The sequence below is a fragment of the Camelus ferus genome, chromosome 19 (assembly GCF_009834535.1).
Source record: "Camelus ferus isolate YT-003-E chromosome 19, BCGSAC_Cfer_1.0, whole genome shotgun sequence".
In the NCBI taxonomy this organism is placed as follows: domain Eukaryota; kingdom Metazoa; phylum Chordata; class Mammalia; order Artiodactyla; family Camelidae; genus Camelus; species Camelus ferus.
The window spans coordinates 15,341,369-15,357,655 of record NC_045714.1 but is presented as its reverse complement, the minus strand read 5'-3'; the positions used below and the strand labels follow the sequence as shown (position 1 = coordinate 15,357,655).

Sequence of the window (16,287 nt, the reverse complement as noted above, 5' to 3'; positions counted from 1 at the left end):
GACCAGATGTGGGGGATAGGGGGCCCAGCTCAAAGCCCAAGCCTGTGCGTGGCCCACCAGGACCCAAGGGCTAGGGACAAAACGGTGGCAAAAAGAAACATTTAATAATCTGGGGGAAAGAGACAAGGTGCACTGCAGGCGAGTGGTGGGGTGGGGCAGGATGTGCTGCCTTCTGAGGAAGGCCAGGTGGGCACAGGGCAGGTCTCCAGAGAAGCTGCATCTGTTGGCAGGGAATGGGGGAGGTGGTGGCCAGTGCTGGCCTCGGCCCAAGGCTGCAGGCACAGGTGCACAGGGGCTCAGCAGAACTGCAAGAAACAGGTGGGGTGGAAGGGTCCAGCCACGGGGCTCCCCCAGGGCAGAAGAGTCTCCATCCACCATCTCCAAAGCTCCCAGGAGGCTGGTGGCATGGCTGTCCCCCTGTTCACACCGCAGACCCCACACAGGCTGGAGACACCCACCTCTAGAGAGCAGGGGGGCGGGCTCTGGGCTCACCACCTACCTTCCAGCGATTTCCACACTCGTTGCAGACAACGAAGGTGGTCATGGGCTCATCGGAGCTGCGGGTCTGCACCTGTCGGGAGGGCGGTGGTGGGCAGGGCCCCAGCCCCAGGGCCTCAGTCACTAGGAGCTGGAGGCCCCAAGTAGTGGGTCTTCCCTGGAGTCACAACCCGGGGAGGCCGCACCCGTGGTCTCAGGCAGGGCTGGCCTCACAGCACCTGGGCCCCCTGGGTTACCTGGGCTAGGCCCCCCAACTTGAGTGCCTCAGAGCAAGCAAGGGGACCCACCACCAGAGACCCTGCTTACTGGGGACCTGGGGTCCTCGGCCAGGGGGGAGGTCCCCAGGGGAACCACTGCTCCCCAGCCCACTCAGAGACCAAAAGGCTAACGGTGGCCTAGCGCCACTCACATGCTGGGCAGGCATGGGCTGGGGGCAGTGCGGGCTCACCTGCGTGTAGGTGCAGTTCTTCTTCCTGCACTTCCCGCAGGTAAACAGGTCGGTCTGCGTGCCGCCCGTGCGGGCCATCTGGTGCTCGCGGATGGCCTCCTTGGTCATGGCCTTGCGGATCTCCTTCAGCTCATCACTGGCCATCTCCTGGGGCGAGGGTCCGTGTCGCGTGCTCAGCACGCAGCCCCTCGGGGCAGCCCCCCACGCCCCTCGGCAGGCTCACCTCCGAAGTCATCACAGCAATCTGTTGGGGCGTGATGGCACCGCACAGCACGTTGCGCCGCAAGCCGGGGTTCTTGGCATCCTTGAGGTTGGAGAGGCGGCTCCGCACGCGGTTCTTGTACTTCATGTCCGTGTTCCCCACGTCCCGAAAGATGCGTGCAAGCATTTAAGGACCAGACCAAAGGCCGATGCCCTGCCCGCCACCCACCCCGCCAGGCCAGCGAGGGCCTCTTGTGGCAGCCATGTCGGAGGTGGGCCTAGGGGCAAGCGCACCCATAGCTAAGCCTCAGCTGCAGGCTTGAGGCCCAGACACCTGAGCCCCAGTGCAGGCACAAACAGTGCCCCAGCGGGTCTGGGAGGGCCCTCCTGGCCAAGAGGAGTGAACTCGCCCAACCGCCCAGCACCTGGCAAAGGCAAAAGGGCAGTGGCCACTGGGAAGCTGGGCCTGGCTGGCCCCGTGACCTCCAGAAACCCCAGCCCTGAGCCCTGGTACAAAGGATATATTCCTCGATCTGGGCTGACAAGTGCTCACAGTCTGCACCAACGGCCACATGGTCATCTGCAAGAAGGAGCCCTGACGAGCTGCCCCTCAGCTGCCCAGCTACCAGCAGCCAGAACTCAGGACCCCAGGCACTCTCATCCCAAAGACCCCCTTCCCCCACCCGACGTCAGCAGAGATCAGCTGCGGAGAGGGCCGTCCCCAAGGACTCCCTGGACTCAGGCCTCTGCAGCAATCGGGACCCCAAGGTGTGCTGTGGGGCCCGGGCCTGGGCACTCACGGCCCGTCTGCAGGGCGGCCATCAGCATCTCACGACATTTGTTGCGCACAGCATCGCAGGTGACTGGCACTGGGGGAAACGTGGTGATCCTCGGGGTCGACGGCATCCTAGGTGGCTCCGGCCTCTTGCGGCTGGAGAGAGACAGGCCCACATGGGCCACATGAACCCCCACGATATGCCAGTCCCCAGAAAAGCCAACATGACAGGCACAGTGTCCGCAAATCCTATTTGCTGCACCCTGACAGCGCCCCACAACCCTGGCCATCCACAGTCCGGGCCCGCATGTCCATGGGGTCTGCCCAGCCAGCTAGAGGCAATGAGGCTGGCTGAGGGGCACACTCCCAGATGGGGCACAATGGGGGCAGCACCACCTGTGAGGGTCCCTGCCCTCAGGGAGGCCTGGAACCCGGGACCACATTGCCCAACACAGACTGCCAGGTCAGGGAGAGGCAGATGGGGCTGGGGGTCACCCAAGCCTAGGTGCCACTCTGTAGGCTGTGCCAACTGGCATGGATGCCCTCGCACGTCTGGCCACCCCCACAGGCTGCCTGACCACGAGGCTGTGTCCACCCATCCCTTCTCTCACACTCCTGCATCTCGTGACCCTGTGACCTCCACGAAGTCAGTGGAAGCAGGTGGCTTACTGGAGAAGAAACAAGGCGTGCCACTGGGCGGATGAGCCCCTGTCTTGGCACAGCCAGACCATGAATCCAAAGCTCAACTTCCCTGGCCCCTGGCCGCTGCTGCCCAGAGGTCAAGGGCAAATCAGCCTCTCGGATACAGCCTATTCCTATGACCGCCTCCCGGGGGCAGCCAGAGCAGTGAGACCTCAGTGGCCCCAAAACCTGCACCAAACCACAGCCTGGGGCACTCACAGGGAGGGAGGGACCAGCAGCGAGACAGCAGGCCAAAGCGGGGCAGCCAGAGCTGGCCAACGAGAACCAGACCCAGGATGGGGGCCTGGAGCTGGGGAACATGAGCAGTGGGTTCCCACAGGCCCGCTCGGGGTGTGTGTCAGCGCCTTGTAGCCAGGTGGACACGGCCTCCCCCTAAGATGCTTGGGGCTGAAAAGACCCAGCATCCAGAGAAGCCTTGGAGAGAAAGTGTCCGGCAAGAGGTTGACCGGGCTGGGCATGGCTTCCTGGGGAGAATCCCCTCCAAGAAGCTGAAAAGGCTGACGCGTTCTCATGGCCTCAGCCCCCCAGGGCACCTGGAACTCAAGCACCCTACTCTGCCGAGAAGGTAGGGCCATGGGAGGTGCGCGCCTGCCTTCCAAGTGGGCTACCTGGGATCCTTAGCCTCAGAGGCCTCTTTGGAGGACGTCGACGTGGGCAGAGGCCCACCCCTCCTCCGCTCCCTGGCTTTGGCATCTGAAGCATCTGCAGGAACCAGGACAGAGGGGAGGGCTGGCCAGGAGAAGGCAGACCCCAAAGGGCAGGGCCGGGCCAGGCAGGGGAGCAGATCCCCACTGAGGCTCAGCCAGACCGCCAGCCCCAGCCCACACACCCCGCTTCCAACCACAGCTTCCTGCTCAGAACCAGGGCCCTCCCCCAGCCAAGGAAGGGCCTGGGAAGCCCCCCCCCCCAACTTCCCACTCACACCCTCACTCAAGCAGGCCACCTGTGGGGCCTCTCCGGAGTCCACCCCACCACCTGTCCTGGCAGAGGGGGTTGTCATTCACCAAGTGACGCCTGAGAATGAAATTCACCCCAGAGCGATGGTCTCCACAATGAAGCGTTTGAACCTGGACAAAGGCCGCTCCCTGCAGGCAGGCCAGGCCCAGGCCCACCCCAGCTGGGCCTCAGGCACCACAGCAAGCCTTGGAGTCAGCCCCTGCCTGCACTGGGGCCCTTCCCACAGGACGAGAAGCATCCCACTTGCCACTAGAACACACGTGCTCATCCAACACACAGCTCAATGGCCTCACAGGACATGCAGCTGTTTCCCAAGGGTTTGGACAGAGTCCAGGAGGAGCTTGCAAGGGACAGGAACCTCAAGGCATTTCTGCAACCCCCAGGCACCCCACTGTCCCCTCTCAATCCCACCCCCTGCTCCCCCTCCCCTTCCCTTCTCCTCTCCTACCACCCTCCCCCGCTAGGTCCCCAACCTCCAGCTGCCCAGACACTCCTCCGCCCCCATGTGACCTCCTCCAGCCCTACTGGGTCCCTCTAGGGCTCGGTGCAGCACCCCACCCTCAACTCCACCCCTCCCAGCCCCTCCCACCACTCTCTGAGTCAGTGCTTCCTGGACCAGCTCTGTCACTCCCCACTCCCAGGTGTCCCTGGCTCAGGGACAGCACCACCAGCACCCTACCCAGTGCTGACCAGCGAGGGGCCAGTGCATCCTGGGTGCCCCTTGCCTCAGCACTCAGCCCAGGCTGCCTGACCCGCACCCAGAAGCTTCTTCCAGGATTTGATGAGAGACTTGGCCAGCGTGACAACCTCCTCATCGGAGCTCTGCTTCCGCAGGGCATTGACGGACATGCCGACCCGGGTGGACTGCAAGGCAAGCAGCTGGGCTTGGGGTGAGGGTCAGAACGTCCCCACAGACCCTCGGGGACTCCCACAGGGCAGGGCTGGGATCAGCGAGGGGAGGTGGAAGCCCTTCCCAAGGGTGACTGTCCCATTTGGAACCCAGGAGCTTCAGTGAGGGACACAGTGGGTTACCCCTGAACGCCCCTCCCTGCCTCACTGAGCAACAGAGGAGTAACAGAGAAAGGCAGGGACAGTCTCCTCAAGGACAGGCGCTCGTGCCCACCAAGGGCCAGGGCAGGGGCCAGAAAGCCCAGCCACGCACCTGGGAGCTGGGAGCGGGGGTTGGGGGGGCACCGGCCTACCTGCAGCAGGTGCAGCGTGACAGGCGTGGCCTTCAGCTCCCGCAGAAGGTCCATGGCGCCCTCCTGGAAGGAGAGGGGAGAACCTTCATAAAAAGCCTGAGATCTTGGTGGGCAGCCCCACCTCCTCCTGCACACAAGGGTTAGGGGGGACACAGGCAGTGATGATTCGGAGACCCCTCTTGGGGCAGATGCCCAGGGAGGACAAGCACGAGAAGGGAGGCGGCTTCCCACTCAGTCCAAGCCCAGAGGCCGTGACCTTCGTCAGGGCAAAGGGCTGCAGCCCTTCTCGGCAGAAGCACCACACCAGGCTAAGGTGCAGCCTCAGGAGCACTTGCTACTGCCCAAGCCCGCGGCCCCTGCCCACATGGCCCAGGCAGCCTCCCCACAAGCCAACCCAGGAACAGTCAGTGTCCCTGCTGAGGCCAAACCCTCAAGGCACCTCTGCTTGCCTCGCACACACCCCTCCTTGGTCTCTCCAGCCCAGTTACCTGGGGCCAGCCACCACCTCACCTAGACTACTGCAACAGAGCCCCAGGCACCCTCCCCTGCCACGCACCCACGCCCCACACCTGCTTCCTCAGGGCCTGCTCAGGGAGGCTCCGCACAGGTGGCCACACCTCTCCACTACAGGCTCAGCTCCCCAGGGGCCAAGCTGGCTGCCCCAGGGCTTCTGCACCTGCTGCTCCCACTGCCAGCGACACGCCTGAGCCCACCCTCCCTCCATGTTCAAATGACATCTTCTCAGTGAGGCCTCTCCCACTGAAGGCTGCCAGCAGCCCAGGCTCCACCCCACCCTCCCCGTTTGCTTTCCTCCGCAGAAGCCTCACTTCTTAACCCACAGATGTGTCTTCACATGTGCGTGTCTCTAGGGACATGAAGGAGGCAGAGAGGATCTGACGCGGCCACCCAAGGTGGTGAGAGCCTCAGACGTCTTGCAGCCTGGGCCTGGGGAGGGGCCAAACCTGCCCCCTCCCAAATCAAGGTGGCGTCTCTGCTCCAGCTGCAGCCTCTTCCTCATCCCCCCCTGCAAGCCCCTGCCCCTGGGCTGTGCAGAGTCCAGTCCTGTGGTAACCTCCTCAAAGGGGACGTGTGGTCACCAGAGCCAAGGGCACAGTGCCCCTTGGCAATCATCTTCCCCAAGGAGCCTCAGGGTGCAGAACACCTGCGTTCTGGGGCCTCCGGACCAGAGAGACATAAACACAATTCCCAGTGGTGGACCCCATTCTCCCAAGGGGCCTCAGAAGCGCTGAGACCCACCAGGAGTCTCTGCTGGCTCTCACCCCCACTGACCTTCCTGGGCTGTCCATCTCAGCTTTGGGGAGAGGCTGCCTGAACCACAGGAACTCTCCTGAGCCCCCAAGTTCCCTCCCAGTCCACACCTGCCCCCCTGCCCCATTCTCCCCTGGGCATCTACCTGGATTCCTCCCTCCCCCCACCCCACCCCAGTCCTGCCTGACCCCACCCAGCCCTCTGTGGGTTCCATGATGCATCTCTGCCCCCACCTGGGGGATGTCTGTTCTGTCTCTTTCCTGAGGGGAAGCAGCTTCTTTCTGTGGTCATCTCTAGAAACAGCTATAGATGTTCCCACACCCTTGCTCTGTGCTGCCCACAGCCTCCGAGGAGGATGAACATCGTGGGGACGGGGGTTGTTGCTGCTTGATGGATGAACGAAAACGTTGTAGCCAGCCCCCTTACCAGCCCCAGTGAAAAACCCTGTTTAGAACCCAGGTCAACGGAGACCCAGATTCAACCATGCTCAGCCTAAAACACCACCCCCAAACCACCAGTGCAGGCACACTGCCCTGGGGTGATTCCACCCCAGCCCAGAAGCTCATTCTGGGAAAAGGGCAGGTCATGTTTACTCATGTTTACTGAGCCTCTCAAAGCCAGCAGGACCCCTCTCCACCCTCTGGAGGCAGGTACTAGCCACCAAAGATGCTTTCTGTAAGGGTACGCAGGGTGCCTAGGTCCCAAGGTTGAGGGGGACTGGCATTGGAGCCCAGGCAGCCTGGCCCCTCTCAGAGGCCGCGGCACAGCCTCCTCCAAAGGCTCACTGGCCGAGGAACGACCGGCCAGGTCAGTGAGCACAATTAGCAAGGGGGTCTCACACCCAGGCCTCCCCAAGCCAGGCTCAGGGTCCTCCTAGGGCTCTTACCCCAAGGTGTCTAACCACTCCCCACTTGCTGCTAGCTGAGTCCTGGCTAAGGAAAAAATTTATTAGGGAAACCTGGTTCTAAGGGGAGCTGCACAGACAAGGAAGAAAAAGGGCTTTCCCACCAGGAAAGACCTCTGGCCGGCTTGCGAAAATAGGATGATGGGGGCCGCAGCCCCAGGCCAGCCAGAGGTAGGGGCAGGCGCTGTAGCTCCAGGGGGAAAAGGGTGTCCAATCTCACACTCCAAACTCTTGCAGGCCGAGAAACGGCGTGGGAAACCCAGGGTGGGATAGAGGGCTCTTGAGTCGGAGGTGGGGCTTGGTGGGGAGTTGGGCGGAGGGGGCCTGCGAAGATGCCCAGGCCCGGGAGAAGGAAGGCAAGGGGGGCGGGGCAGCCAGAGAGAAAAGGCTGAACAGGACAGGGCTTCCGCAGGGTCTGGAGGGGCAGGGTCGAGGAGGGTCTCCGCCAGCCCGGGGGTCCGGAGTGAGAGGACAGGGAGGCGGGCGGATCCCAGGCCTGCAGAGTCTGAGCCTGGCAGTTGGGGTCTGAGTCCAGAGCGGGTGGCTCCCGGGACAAAGTCCAGGCCGGATCGCGGCCTCTGCCGTGGGTGCGAGGTGAAGGGAAGGGCTAGCCCAGGGCGGGGGGTCTCCCCGCATCCGGGGAGTCTCTGCCGGGGTGGGGTCTCGTCCTGCCCCTCAGGTGGTCGCCCCGGCCCTGACGGGGGCTCGGGAGGCTCGGCGGGGGCTCGGCCGGGCGGGGGTCCCGGGGTCCTGGCGGCCCGCGCCCCTCACCGCGCTCTTCTTGGTCACCATCTTGTCCAGCCTCCGGGCGATCCGCGCAATCTCCTCCTCCTTGCCCATCATCGCCTCGGGGGCAGCGCCCCCAGCGCCCGCCGCGCCAGCCTCAGCCTCCCGGCCCGGACCCCAGTCCCGGCCGCCGCCGCCTCCCTCACCCGCCGCAGCAGACGCAGCCCTGCCGCGGGCGGGAGACCCTCCGTTCAAACCCCCGACCCCCGCGACGCCGCGCTGCATCCTGGGACACGTAGTTCCCGCGCCTGACCACCCTGCGCGCGCTCTCCCCTTTGCGGACCACAACCCCCAGGGGCCAGGCGAGCGCGCACAGCTTCCTGGGAAGTGTAGTCCTGAAACGGACGGCCGCCGGAGGCCCCCGAGGCCGGAGGCCTCGCAGTCCCACAAGCCCCCGCGCGGGCAGCTTAGCCGGCGGAGGGCGCTGCGGCAGCGCGGGGTCCAGAGGGGCCTGGGGACGGTGGTGCGGGGCCCGGCGCTCCTAGCTGGGAAGGCCCGGGTACGACTGCGCGGGGCCTCAGAGGCACGCTGGAGTCCGTTTACTCTCTCCGGGCCTGGATACTGGCCGCGGGGCCTCGTGCACAGGGAGGTGGAGGGGGCAGTCGCGGGGTGCTGGGTCTGGGAGACGCCCAGGCTGAGGCTAGGAAGGCGCCGGGGGGCCTGAAGAGGCGTGCGCAGGGCCCCTGTCTCCGAAGTCAGCTACCAGGTGCGAATCCCGGGCTCTCTGTGCCTCGGCCTCCCCGTCTGTGAAACGGGGATGGTGGTAGTGCTTGCCTCACAGGGCAGCTGTCAGGATGATGAGAGCTGATTTACGTCGTGCACTGAGAGCGGGTAGGGGACAGAGCACGAGCAGTTGGGTTGTCATCCCCGTTGCTGGTGGAGGCCCTGGGAAGGACAAGACTGCACTCAACTGGAGGGATGGCCCTGCCTCGGGAAGGCTGGGTAGAGGGGCACGGCCAGCACAACCACCAGACGTCTGCCACCTCCTCAATGATGCACAAGCTAGGTGGTCTGCCAGAAGGGGCACAACTTTGGTGGAGGGTAGAGGCCAGGGGACTGATGCCTAGTGTTGTGGGCCCCACAGTCACTGAAATTCAGGCCAAGTAACTGTGAGACTAGGTGGCAGATGAGATGTCCAGATGACCATGCCTTGGACTCCAAGTGGCATTTAGACATGACAGCTTCCCAGCAGCCAAAGTGAAGAGAAACATGGGCAGTTATGAGATTCCTTAGTAATCATAAGAAAAATCATGGAATTTCTCATAGGCAGCAAAGACCTGTGATGGGTGAACACAGCACCAGTTTCCACACTAGCTCTGATCCTGCCCGTCACTGTAAACTGGGGCCATAGCTCTAGCCCAGCCCAACCAAACAAGTCTCCATAGCCAAAATCCCCTGGTCTGAGTGTTTGCAGCCTCTGAGGTTCTGACCACACCAGGGACACAGGGAAGCTGGGAGGCACACACCCTTCAACCCTGCTCTCAAGTGGACCACTGGCCAGAGGAAGGAGCCCCCACACAGGCAGGTATACATGGAGGCTGCCCAGTTAGGCCCCCCCTGACACACAGGGTTAAGTTGATTGAAGGACTGATTGGCGGTAATTTCCCCTCGGGAGACCCCCTAGCACCATAACAGGGCGCTGTGAAATGCTGAGTTCAGCCATGGCTTCTGACCAAGGCTGGAGCAGAGGGATACCCACATGGAGCAGAACACTTGGCCTTGGCCCTCCGGAGCAGGCAAATACATGTCCGAGAAACCTCAAACAGCTTCCAGTCCCTAAGATTGGAGTCAGAAAGGAGAGGATGAGGACAGGCCTCTCAGAAGCATCACCGGGGCTTGTGGAAGGGTTTGAGCCACATGACCGGCCCCGGTGGAGGCACCAGTTAGGGCAGGGTCTGGTCGGTCAGCTTAGCCCCCGGGAGCAGGTCACTGTTCAGGAGCCAGCCCTGAGGCCAATCCCAACCTGATTTCCACAGGACAGATGAGGACAAAGTGCTCAGGAAAGGTCTGGATGTGCAGGCACCTGGGAAAACCAGCCTGAGAACTCGCCCCTCCCAGTGCTGGGCAGACCACCCTGCGAGGGGCTGCCCCCATCCAGTGCCAGGGCTTTGAGGAAGGGAGGCTTCTGTGTGTGGCTGGGTTGGGTGTTTTAAACCACAAAGACTCTCAAACATGACCCCGGGAGCTGGTTAACAAGGAAGACCCCCTGCCTTCTGTATCCCCAGGGGTGGGGCCCTGGGGCTTTTGTCCTCTGACCACACGAAGCAGAGGCACAGGCCTCCAGCCACCTGGTTGGGCACTGAGCATCGGGCACCCAGAGGAGGGCGGGGGCTAAGGGGGCTGGGAGCTGTGTTCTGAGAGTGCAGAGAATGTAGAGCTGGTAGGTAGGTGAGTGGTGGTCAGGAGTCTGTACCCCAGCCCCTGTGCCCGTATCCAGGCTGCTGAGAGGGACAGAGGCAGTCGCAGGACAGGGACTGACTGCGGGGGACTGGGGCGGGTGAGAGGGAGTCAGGGACCAACCTTCCCATCAGAAAAGAAACCCAGTGGGAAGGTCTCTCCGTCTCCTTTGCTTTGATCTCGGGAGGTGGGGGATACTGTCCCTTCAGTTACAAAGGAAGCAGTAACAGTGCTGGGACTGAGCCCAGCACACACTCGAGCCACTTTGTGCCGTGGTCATCCCGCTGACACCCCCACGTCCTGCTGTCACTCAGTGCTGCTGGGACTGCAGTGGTAAGAGGCACCTCAGTTTCTACATCACATGTTTTAGGAACTAATATGATAACTGTGTGTCCGTGTAACTGGTCTTCTGGTAACACTGAGTCTCGCTTTGAGCACTGCCCCGTGATGGGGCACCAAAGCGAGGACACAGAGGCGAGGAGGTGCTGTCAGCTGGGCACCAGGCCCTGCCACTGCCCAGCCAGAGTGGAAATCCAGGCCACCCACCTTGGGCCCCCCTCCTTCAGGAGAAGCCTTGACTTCAGAGGTCCCTGGCAAGGGCCACAGAGACAGCTCACCGGGAGCCTCGCATGTCTCAGTGGACCTCGGCTGGAGCCCCGAGGCTGCAGACAAAGGGACGCCATGGCCCTCGAGAGTAATGGGCCCTGTGGGAGGAGGTCCCAGCTTGGGGAGGACGGGTGACAGGGCAGAGCAAATGGACAGGACGGCTGGGTGGGGGTGGGTGGCAGAGGAGGCAGGGTGCTTCTGAGCTGGGGACCTAGGAGCCATAGCCCTTCCCTGAACCCTGATACAGGGCAGTCCTGCATAGAAGCCACCACCGTGGCGGGGGGAGGTGACCCCTTGCAGGGGGAGTGGGAAGTGGGAGTCCCGCGGGGTGACCTTGCCTTGCAACCTGCAGTACCCACATTGCGCAGAAGCCTCTAGGTGGTGGGAGTGAGCCACAGACCGGCTGCCGGCTAGGCATCCACCACTCCTCCCAGGAGGGCCGGTTGGTTCTGGCCACAACCGTGAATCAGCCAGAGTGGGACTGTGGTCAGTCCTGGAGAGTGGTCCTCACTTGTGGGGGCTGTAAGCAGGTCCCACCCTCACCAGGGCTCAAGCTGGAGAAGCAATGACTGACCCACTTCCCACCTTAGAAGTTCCTGGTCCCAGGGCCCCTCATGAGTTCACGACCCCGGAACCTTGCTCAGGACGCTCATGGCCCACTCAAGGCCCCTCGTGGACCCCACCCAACCCTGGGAACTTCTTCCAAGGAACTCCCCCCAACAAGCTGCCTGGGCACACAGACCCCCCTATGCCACCCTGGAGGGTGACATGAAACCATGGGGTTCTCCTCTAGGGCATTTGTGTGAACCTGGCCATACCCACAGACCCGACTTGACGCCACCTCCTCTTTGCTGTGTCTCAGGTGTGCACAAGCATACAACCCGAGTCACATGGGGATGCGTGAAGCTACCCACGTGTGCACACACTGGGCACAGGACAGATCACACACACAGACACAGACGGACTGCCTGTGAGGTGTCTTGTCTCCCACGAACTGCTCAGCCTGGAGAACAGGGCCTGTGTTCCTTCCTCTGCCGTGTCTCTGGCCCCCAGACACCCAATAGGTGAAAGAAGGAACATGGCACTGGGGCGGTGGAGCTGGAAAGAACCAACACATACTGGCCACCACCCAGTAGGGGAGCCCCAAAGACGAGCCCCATACCCATCCCCAGAGAGGGCCCGCTCGCTGCTCTGGGCTAAACGCCTGACACACAGACCCTCCTAGAGCCAGGCAGGGCCCTCTCCCTGGGACCCCCAGGTCCTCCACCTCCTGCTGAGATGGGCCCAGGCAGAGGAGTGGGTGCGAGTGGACCCGATGAGGAGGTGCCAGGTGCCAGGCTGGGTTTGGAGACTGAGCCATGAGCATGTGGGTGGGGGGGTGGGCCTTCCGATTAGAGGTCAGAAGTGAAGAGGGATCAGCAAGGAGCAGGGGCTGAGCCGTCAGGGGCGCGGGGGTTGGGCAGCCAAGTTTACCTTCCCAGACCTACCAGTCTCCTTCTGCCAGCAAGCCCTCCTGGACACACCCAGGCCCACCGCCAGGGGGCCCCCTCCATTCCCACACCGGTCCCGAGAAGCACTGGTAGAAGCCCCACTCCTGCCCCCATCCCCCCAGGGTGGACGCCCAGCCCCAGCGCCTCCTTAGGGGTGGTGTCCCCTCCCGCAGGGTCCTCCATACTTGACCCCTTTACGGAGAGAGATATATGGGGCTGCTGTCAGGAGCCCCACTCTGCAGGGGACCTGGCCCGTTCCTGGGAGCTCTGAAGGGGCAGACAAAGCCCCAACAGGGGCCTGGGGACACCCCAACAACACCCTCGGGGTCCGTCACACATGGGATTGGCTGCACCTTTAGCCCAGAGGCGAGCACCTCCCCAGTCCTCAGTCCGTGGAAATGTCGGAAGGTCAGGCCATTTATTTTTCTGTTTGTGTCCCCGACTGCTCACCTGCCCAAAGCCAGCCGTGACCCCAGCAGGTCGGACCCATGCTTCCCTTCTGGTTGAGGCAAGGGGCTCAGTGGGAAGGCCAGTGCTGCCAAACTCACATGGAGCCCCCACCCCCTCTTCCCCTGGCCCCAGGGGCAGGGAGCTCTTGCAGCCCTGGAAACCCCTACCCAGCCCCTGCCACCCCGTGGACAGCTGTCCCCCAACCCAGGCCCCCAGCTGTTTCTGCACCCCGTTTCATCAGACCCTCCAGCCCACCCTGAGGTTGCAGGTCCCCACCACAGAGGCTCTGTGGGGTTCTGGCCCCAGCCAACCCCACTGAGGCCTCTCTCAGATCCCAGCCACTGAGGTCAGGCAGGGCAGTGACCCCGGGGACTAGATCCAGCAAGAGTCCCTGTCCCATGTGCCAGCACAGCAGCCCTCTCTCTGGGCCTCAGTCTCCCAGCCTGCAGAATGGGGAGAATGGCCCGCCCAGGGCAGCCTCTCGGAAAGTCCCCAGCCCAGCCTACAGCCTTGGCCCAGGCCCAGCTCCCTCCCCTAGAGGCAGCGCTTGGGGGCGGGAGGCAGGCGGCCTGTCCCCCTGAGGCCAGCAGCAGCTCTAACAATGCGCTTCCCCCTGCACAATTCCCAGAAACACCGCCCTCCCTGCCCTGCCAGCCCGCCAGCCTGGCGGCCACTCCACCCTCCCCTCCCCCTCCCCAGGGGCCCCCCCCAGGCGACAGCAGGGCCAGGGGCTTCGGTGAAAGCAGGCGATCTGACTCACAGGGGTCCCTAAGGCAGTGCCTCCCCAGGGGTCCAGGCACACCGGCCCTGACCTCCGGAGGGAGACAAAGAAAACTCCTGGGAGAGGCGGATCACCAAGGAGGAGCCAGACCTTGGGAGGTCACCTTGGCCAGGCCTCAATCCCAGAGCAGACTCCTGCCCTTCTCTCCTGGCAGGGAGTTGGTGAGTCCACCCTTACAGCCTGCACAGGGTCCCCACGTAGCAGCTGTACTGAAGCTGTAGAGAGCTAAGTCAGAGAATACCCTGCTCTGCTCAAAACCCACTCGAGTCAGAGTCTTCCTCAGGTCAGAAAGCAAGACCCTCCCAGGCCCCACATAGCCCCTCAGCCGTCCCCTCCCTTCTGCAAACTTCCCTGCCCCAGGACCTTTGCCCATGCTGCTCCCCCTGCAAAAAAAACACGCTTCCCGTGTATCTTCTCATCTCTTTCACATGTTTCCTTCAGGGTTGGCCCACAAGCCCCTCAAGAAAGGACAGGCAGTGAGCACCCTGACACGGCCCCTCTCCCCCACAGCTGGCAGCAGCCTGGCACCCAGTATCCTGGCCTGTTTGCGGACTTGTTAATTGTCTCTCTCCCACGGGCAGGGGCAGGGACTCGGGTCTGTTCTGCTCACTGCCAAATCCCTACCTCCTGGAATGGGGCCCAATCCGTGGTGGGTCAGTGTCCAGTGGACGGAGGGACAGAAGGATGGATGATTCCTGTCCCCAAGCGAGAAGGGGTAGATGGTCCCCAAGAACACAGGCCTGCCTCCCAGCCCATCTGGCAGCCCCAACTGCTTGGGTCATCAAAGCCATTTGTTACCAAAGCCAGGGCACCAGCAAAAAAACCCTACACTGCAGTGCCCACCAGGGCCTTTTGGGCCAGTGACAACCCCCCCCCCCCAGGGGTCTCTGCTCCTTCTTCCCAGGATTTGCAGGGCACATGCAGACTGTCAGCAGAGCCTGGCAGGAGAGGGAGGGGTAGGGTAGCATGGGCAGGGTAGGGGCTGGGATACCCAAGTGTGTCAACACAGGCCCCAGGCAGGGCACCCAGAGAGCCACATCTGCTCCACCAAGAGCCACCAAGGGGGACCAGGGCACAACTCCAGCGGGACCAGGACCCCTGCAGACCCAGGCCCGGGCACTGGTACCTGAATAAAGACAGGCTCACCAGCAGCTGCCCCGGAGCCCAGACTGAGAGCCTGGGGGGCAGAGTGGGGGCAGGGGCACTGGGCCTGGCCGACCAGCCGGGCCGGACAACTAGACAGACAGAGTGTCTGGCGCCTGCTCAGCCAGGCTGGCCCTCGGCTCCCTCCTCACAGCTGCGGCCTTCCTTCCGGAGCTGGTGTTTCCTGGCTCCTCCCTGCTGTTGCTGTGGAAACCTAGGGCAGCCAGGGCCCCCCCCCCCCGTTCCCACGGAGCCCCCGCTGAGCACCGAGCGGAGCCCACACAGGACGCAGCAACACCCGAGGACACGCATGGCCCCAACACCCCGGGGCTCACATAGCTGGACACCCCAACTCTTGTCCAGCACAGTATCCTCAGCATTTGGAAACAGCCTCTGTGACACCTGAGACCCACCCAAGTGACTGAACTGGACAGTCCACAGCTCATCTGCCCTGCGGCCACCGTACTGGGGGCCTCCTTACACATGCTGCGTTCAGGGCCTCCACACCCACCAGGCCCTGTGCCCTCCCACCCAGAGAAGCCCCATTCTTGGTCCTGCTAGCCAAACACAAAAGGCAGACCCCACCCTTGCACGACACCCCTATACTTGCAACTGCGCTGTCCTCTCCATGCAGCCAAGACGCCCACAGTAACAGCCTGACCACCACTGAGCACACAGACACCCAGCCCTGCCTGGGACCCCCAGGTCACAGGAAAGGGGCAAATTGTGCACTGATCCCAGCACTCTTGAGAGCTACCGCCTGGCAAGTGTGGGCACCGTGCCAGTTTTCTCCAGCTCTACCCCAGCTGCTCTTTCCCAGGAGTGAGGCCCATGGTGCTTGGGAAGCCCAGCGGCTCTCTGCACACCAGGCCCAGCGCCCAGGACTGAGAGCAGGAAGGCATGGGGCCAGGCAAGTCCGCTGTCCCCAGGCACGAGCCCCAGGGTCCACCTGCACCAGGCCTGCCCCTGTGAGACATGCCTGCACTGTGCACAAACGTGTGTCGGCTTGGTTCTAGGCCTTTGGACAGCCTCCCCAGAATCCTCATGCCCACCCCACCCTCCTCCAGTCCTTGGCGCAGCCTCAAGGATGAGCAGGAGGACCCAGGCTAGGCCTGGAGCCCTGGCCTCCAGGACCACAAGGTAGGGTCTGAAATGGGCAGCCTGGCTCCAGAGCTGAGGTGTCAGGAGACCAGAGAGTCCTCTCCACCTGGACCCCACCCCCACCTCTGGGAGCAGGAGGGTCTAGCCCTGTGGGACTCAGTAATTGGTCCCAGCCCCAGCTACTCCGGCAGCAGCCGGGGCTGGGTGGGTGGGATCCTGTGAGGTCTATGCCCCGGGCAGCGCCTGGGAGGTCCGCCACCCCCAGAGCCCAGCCAATCCCCCACCCAGAGTCACTGAGGGATTTCCCAGCATCCTTTGTGGGCTTTGCCTGGAGCCTGGGGGTCTGGTCTAGGCTGAGGGAGGCAGTAGGCAGAGGGCCAGGAAAGCAGTGTCCACTGGCCACCCAGGCCAGCCCTCACTCACAGCGCAAGCTTGCCCTCCATACCACCTTCTGTCCAGGGAGATGGGGGCTGCAGACAGGGCCCCCTCAAGGGTGGGTGGCAACAGACCTGGACCAGGCCAGCCTGAGGTGATCCTGAAGACATAGGAACACCCCAGACTCTGAATCACCTCCACT

At 63.2% G+C, this 16,287-nt stretch overlaps 1 protein-coding gene across 4 annotated transcripts; it reads right to left on the bottom strand.

Moving 5' to 3' along the window:
• Positions 1-84: 84 nt before the first annotated feature.
• Positions 85-7,967, bottom strand: TCEA2 (transcription elongation factor A2). Of its 4 annotated transcripts, XM_032461650.1 has the most exons (11): positions 7,728-7,866; positions 6,286-6,435; positions 4,784-4,846; positions 4,340-4,445; positions 3,233-3,326; positions 1,948-2,078; positions 1,671-1,727; positions 1,170-1,324; positions 947-1,093; positions 500-571; positions 85-305 (listed from the first exon to the last, which is right to left on the bottom strand). In XM_032461650.1, exons 3-11 carry the CDS (start codon positions 4,835-4,837, stop codon positions 297-299), a joined length of 825 nt encoding a protein of 274 aa, XP_032317541.1. In that variant the 5' UTR covers positions 4,838-4,846; positions 6,286-6,435; positions 7,728-7,866; the 3' UTR covers positions 85-296. The 4 variants fall into 4 exon arrangements, with proteins under 4 accessions (XP_032317541.1, XP_032317537.1, XP_032317538.1 ...); XM_032461646.1 differs by lacking the exon at positions 6,286-6,435 and having other exon boundaries at positions 4,340-4,460; positions 7,728-7,967; XM_032461647.1 differs by lacking the exon at positions 6,286-6,435 and having other exon boundaries at positions 7,728-7,966.
• Between the last annotated feature and the right edge of the window lie 8,320 nt (positions 7,968-16,287).

Excerpts from the sequence above, each read along its gene's own strand:
- TCEA2 (XM_032461646.1), bottom strand. The coding sequence starts at position 7,967 with ATGCAGCGCGGCGTCGCGGGGGTCGGGGGTTTGAACGGAGGGTCTCCC. Across the intron at positions 1,728-1,947 it reads GGCCGCCCTGCAGACGGGCC|ATGACCATGTGGCCGTTGGT; the intron begins GTGAGTGCCCAG and ends TCCTTCTTGCAG. Across the intron at positions 572-946 it reads AGAACTGCACCTACACGCAG|GTGCAGACCCGCAGCTCCGA; the intron begins GTGAGCCCGCAC and ends CCCTCCCGACAG.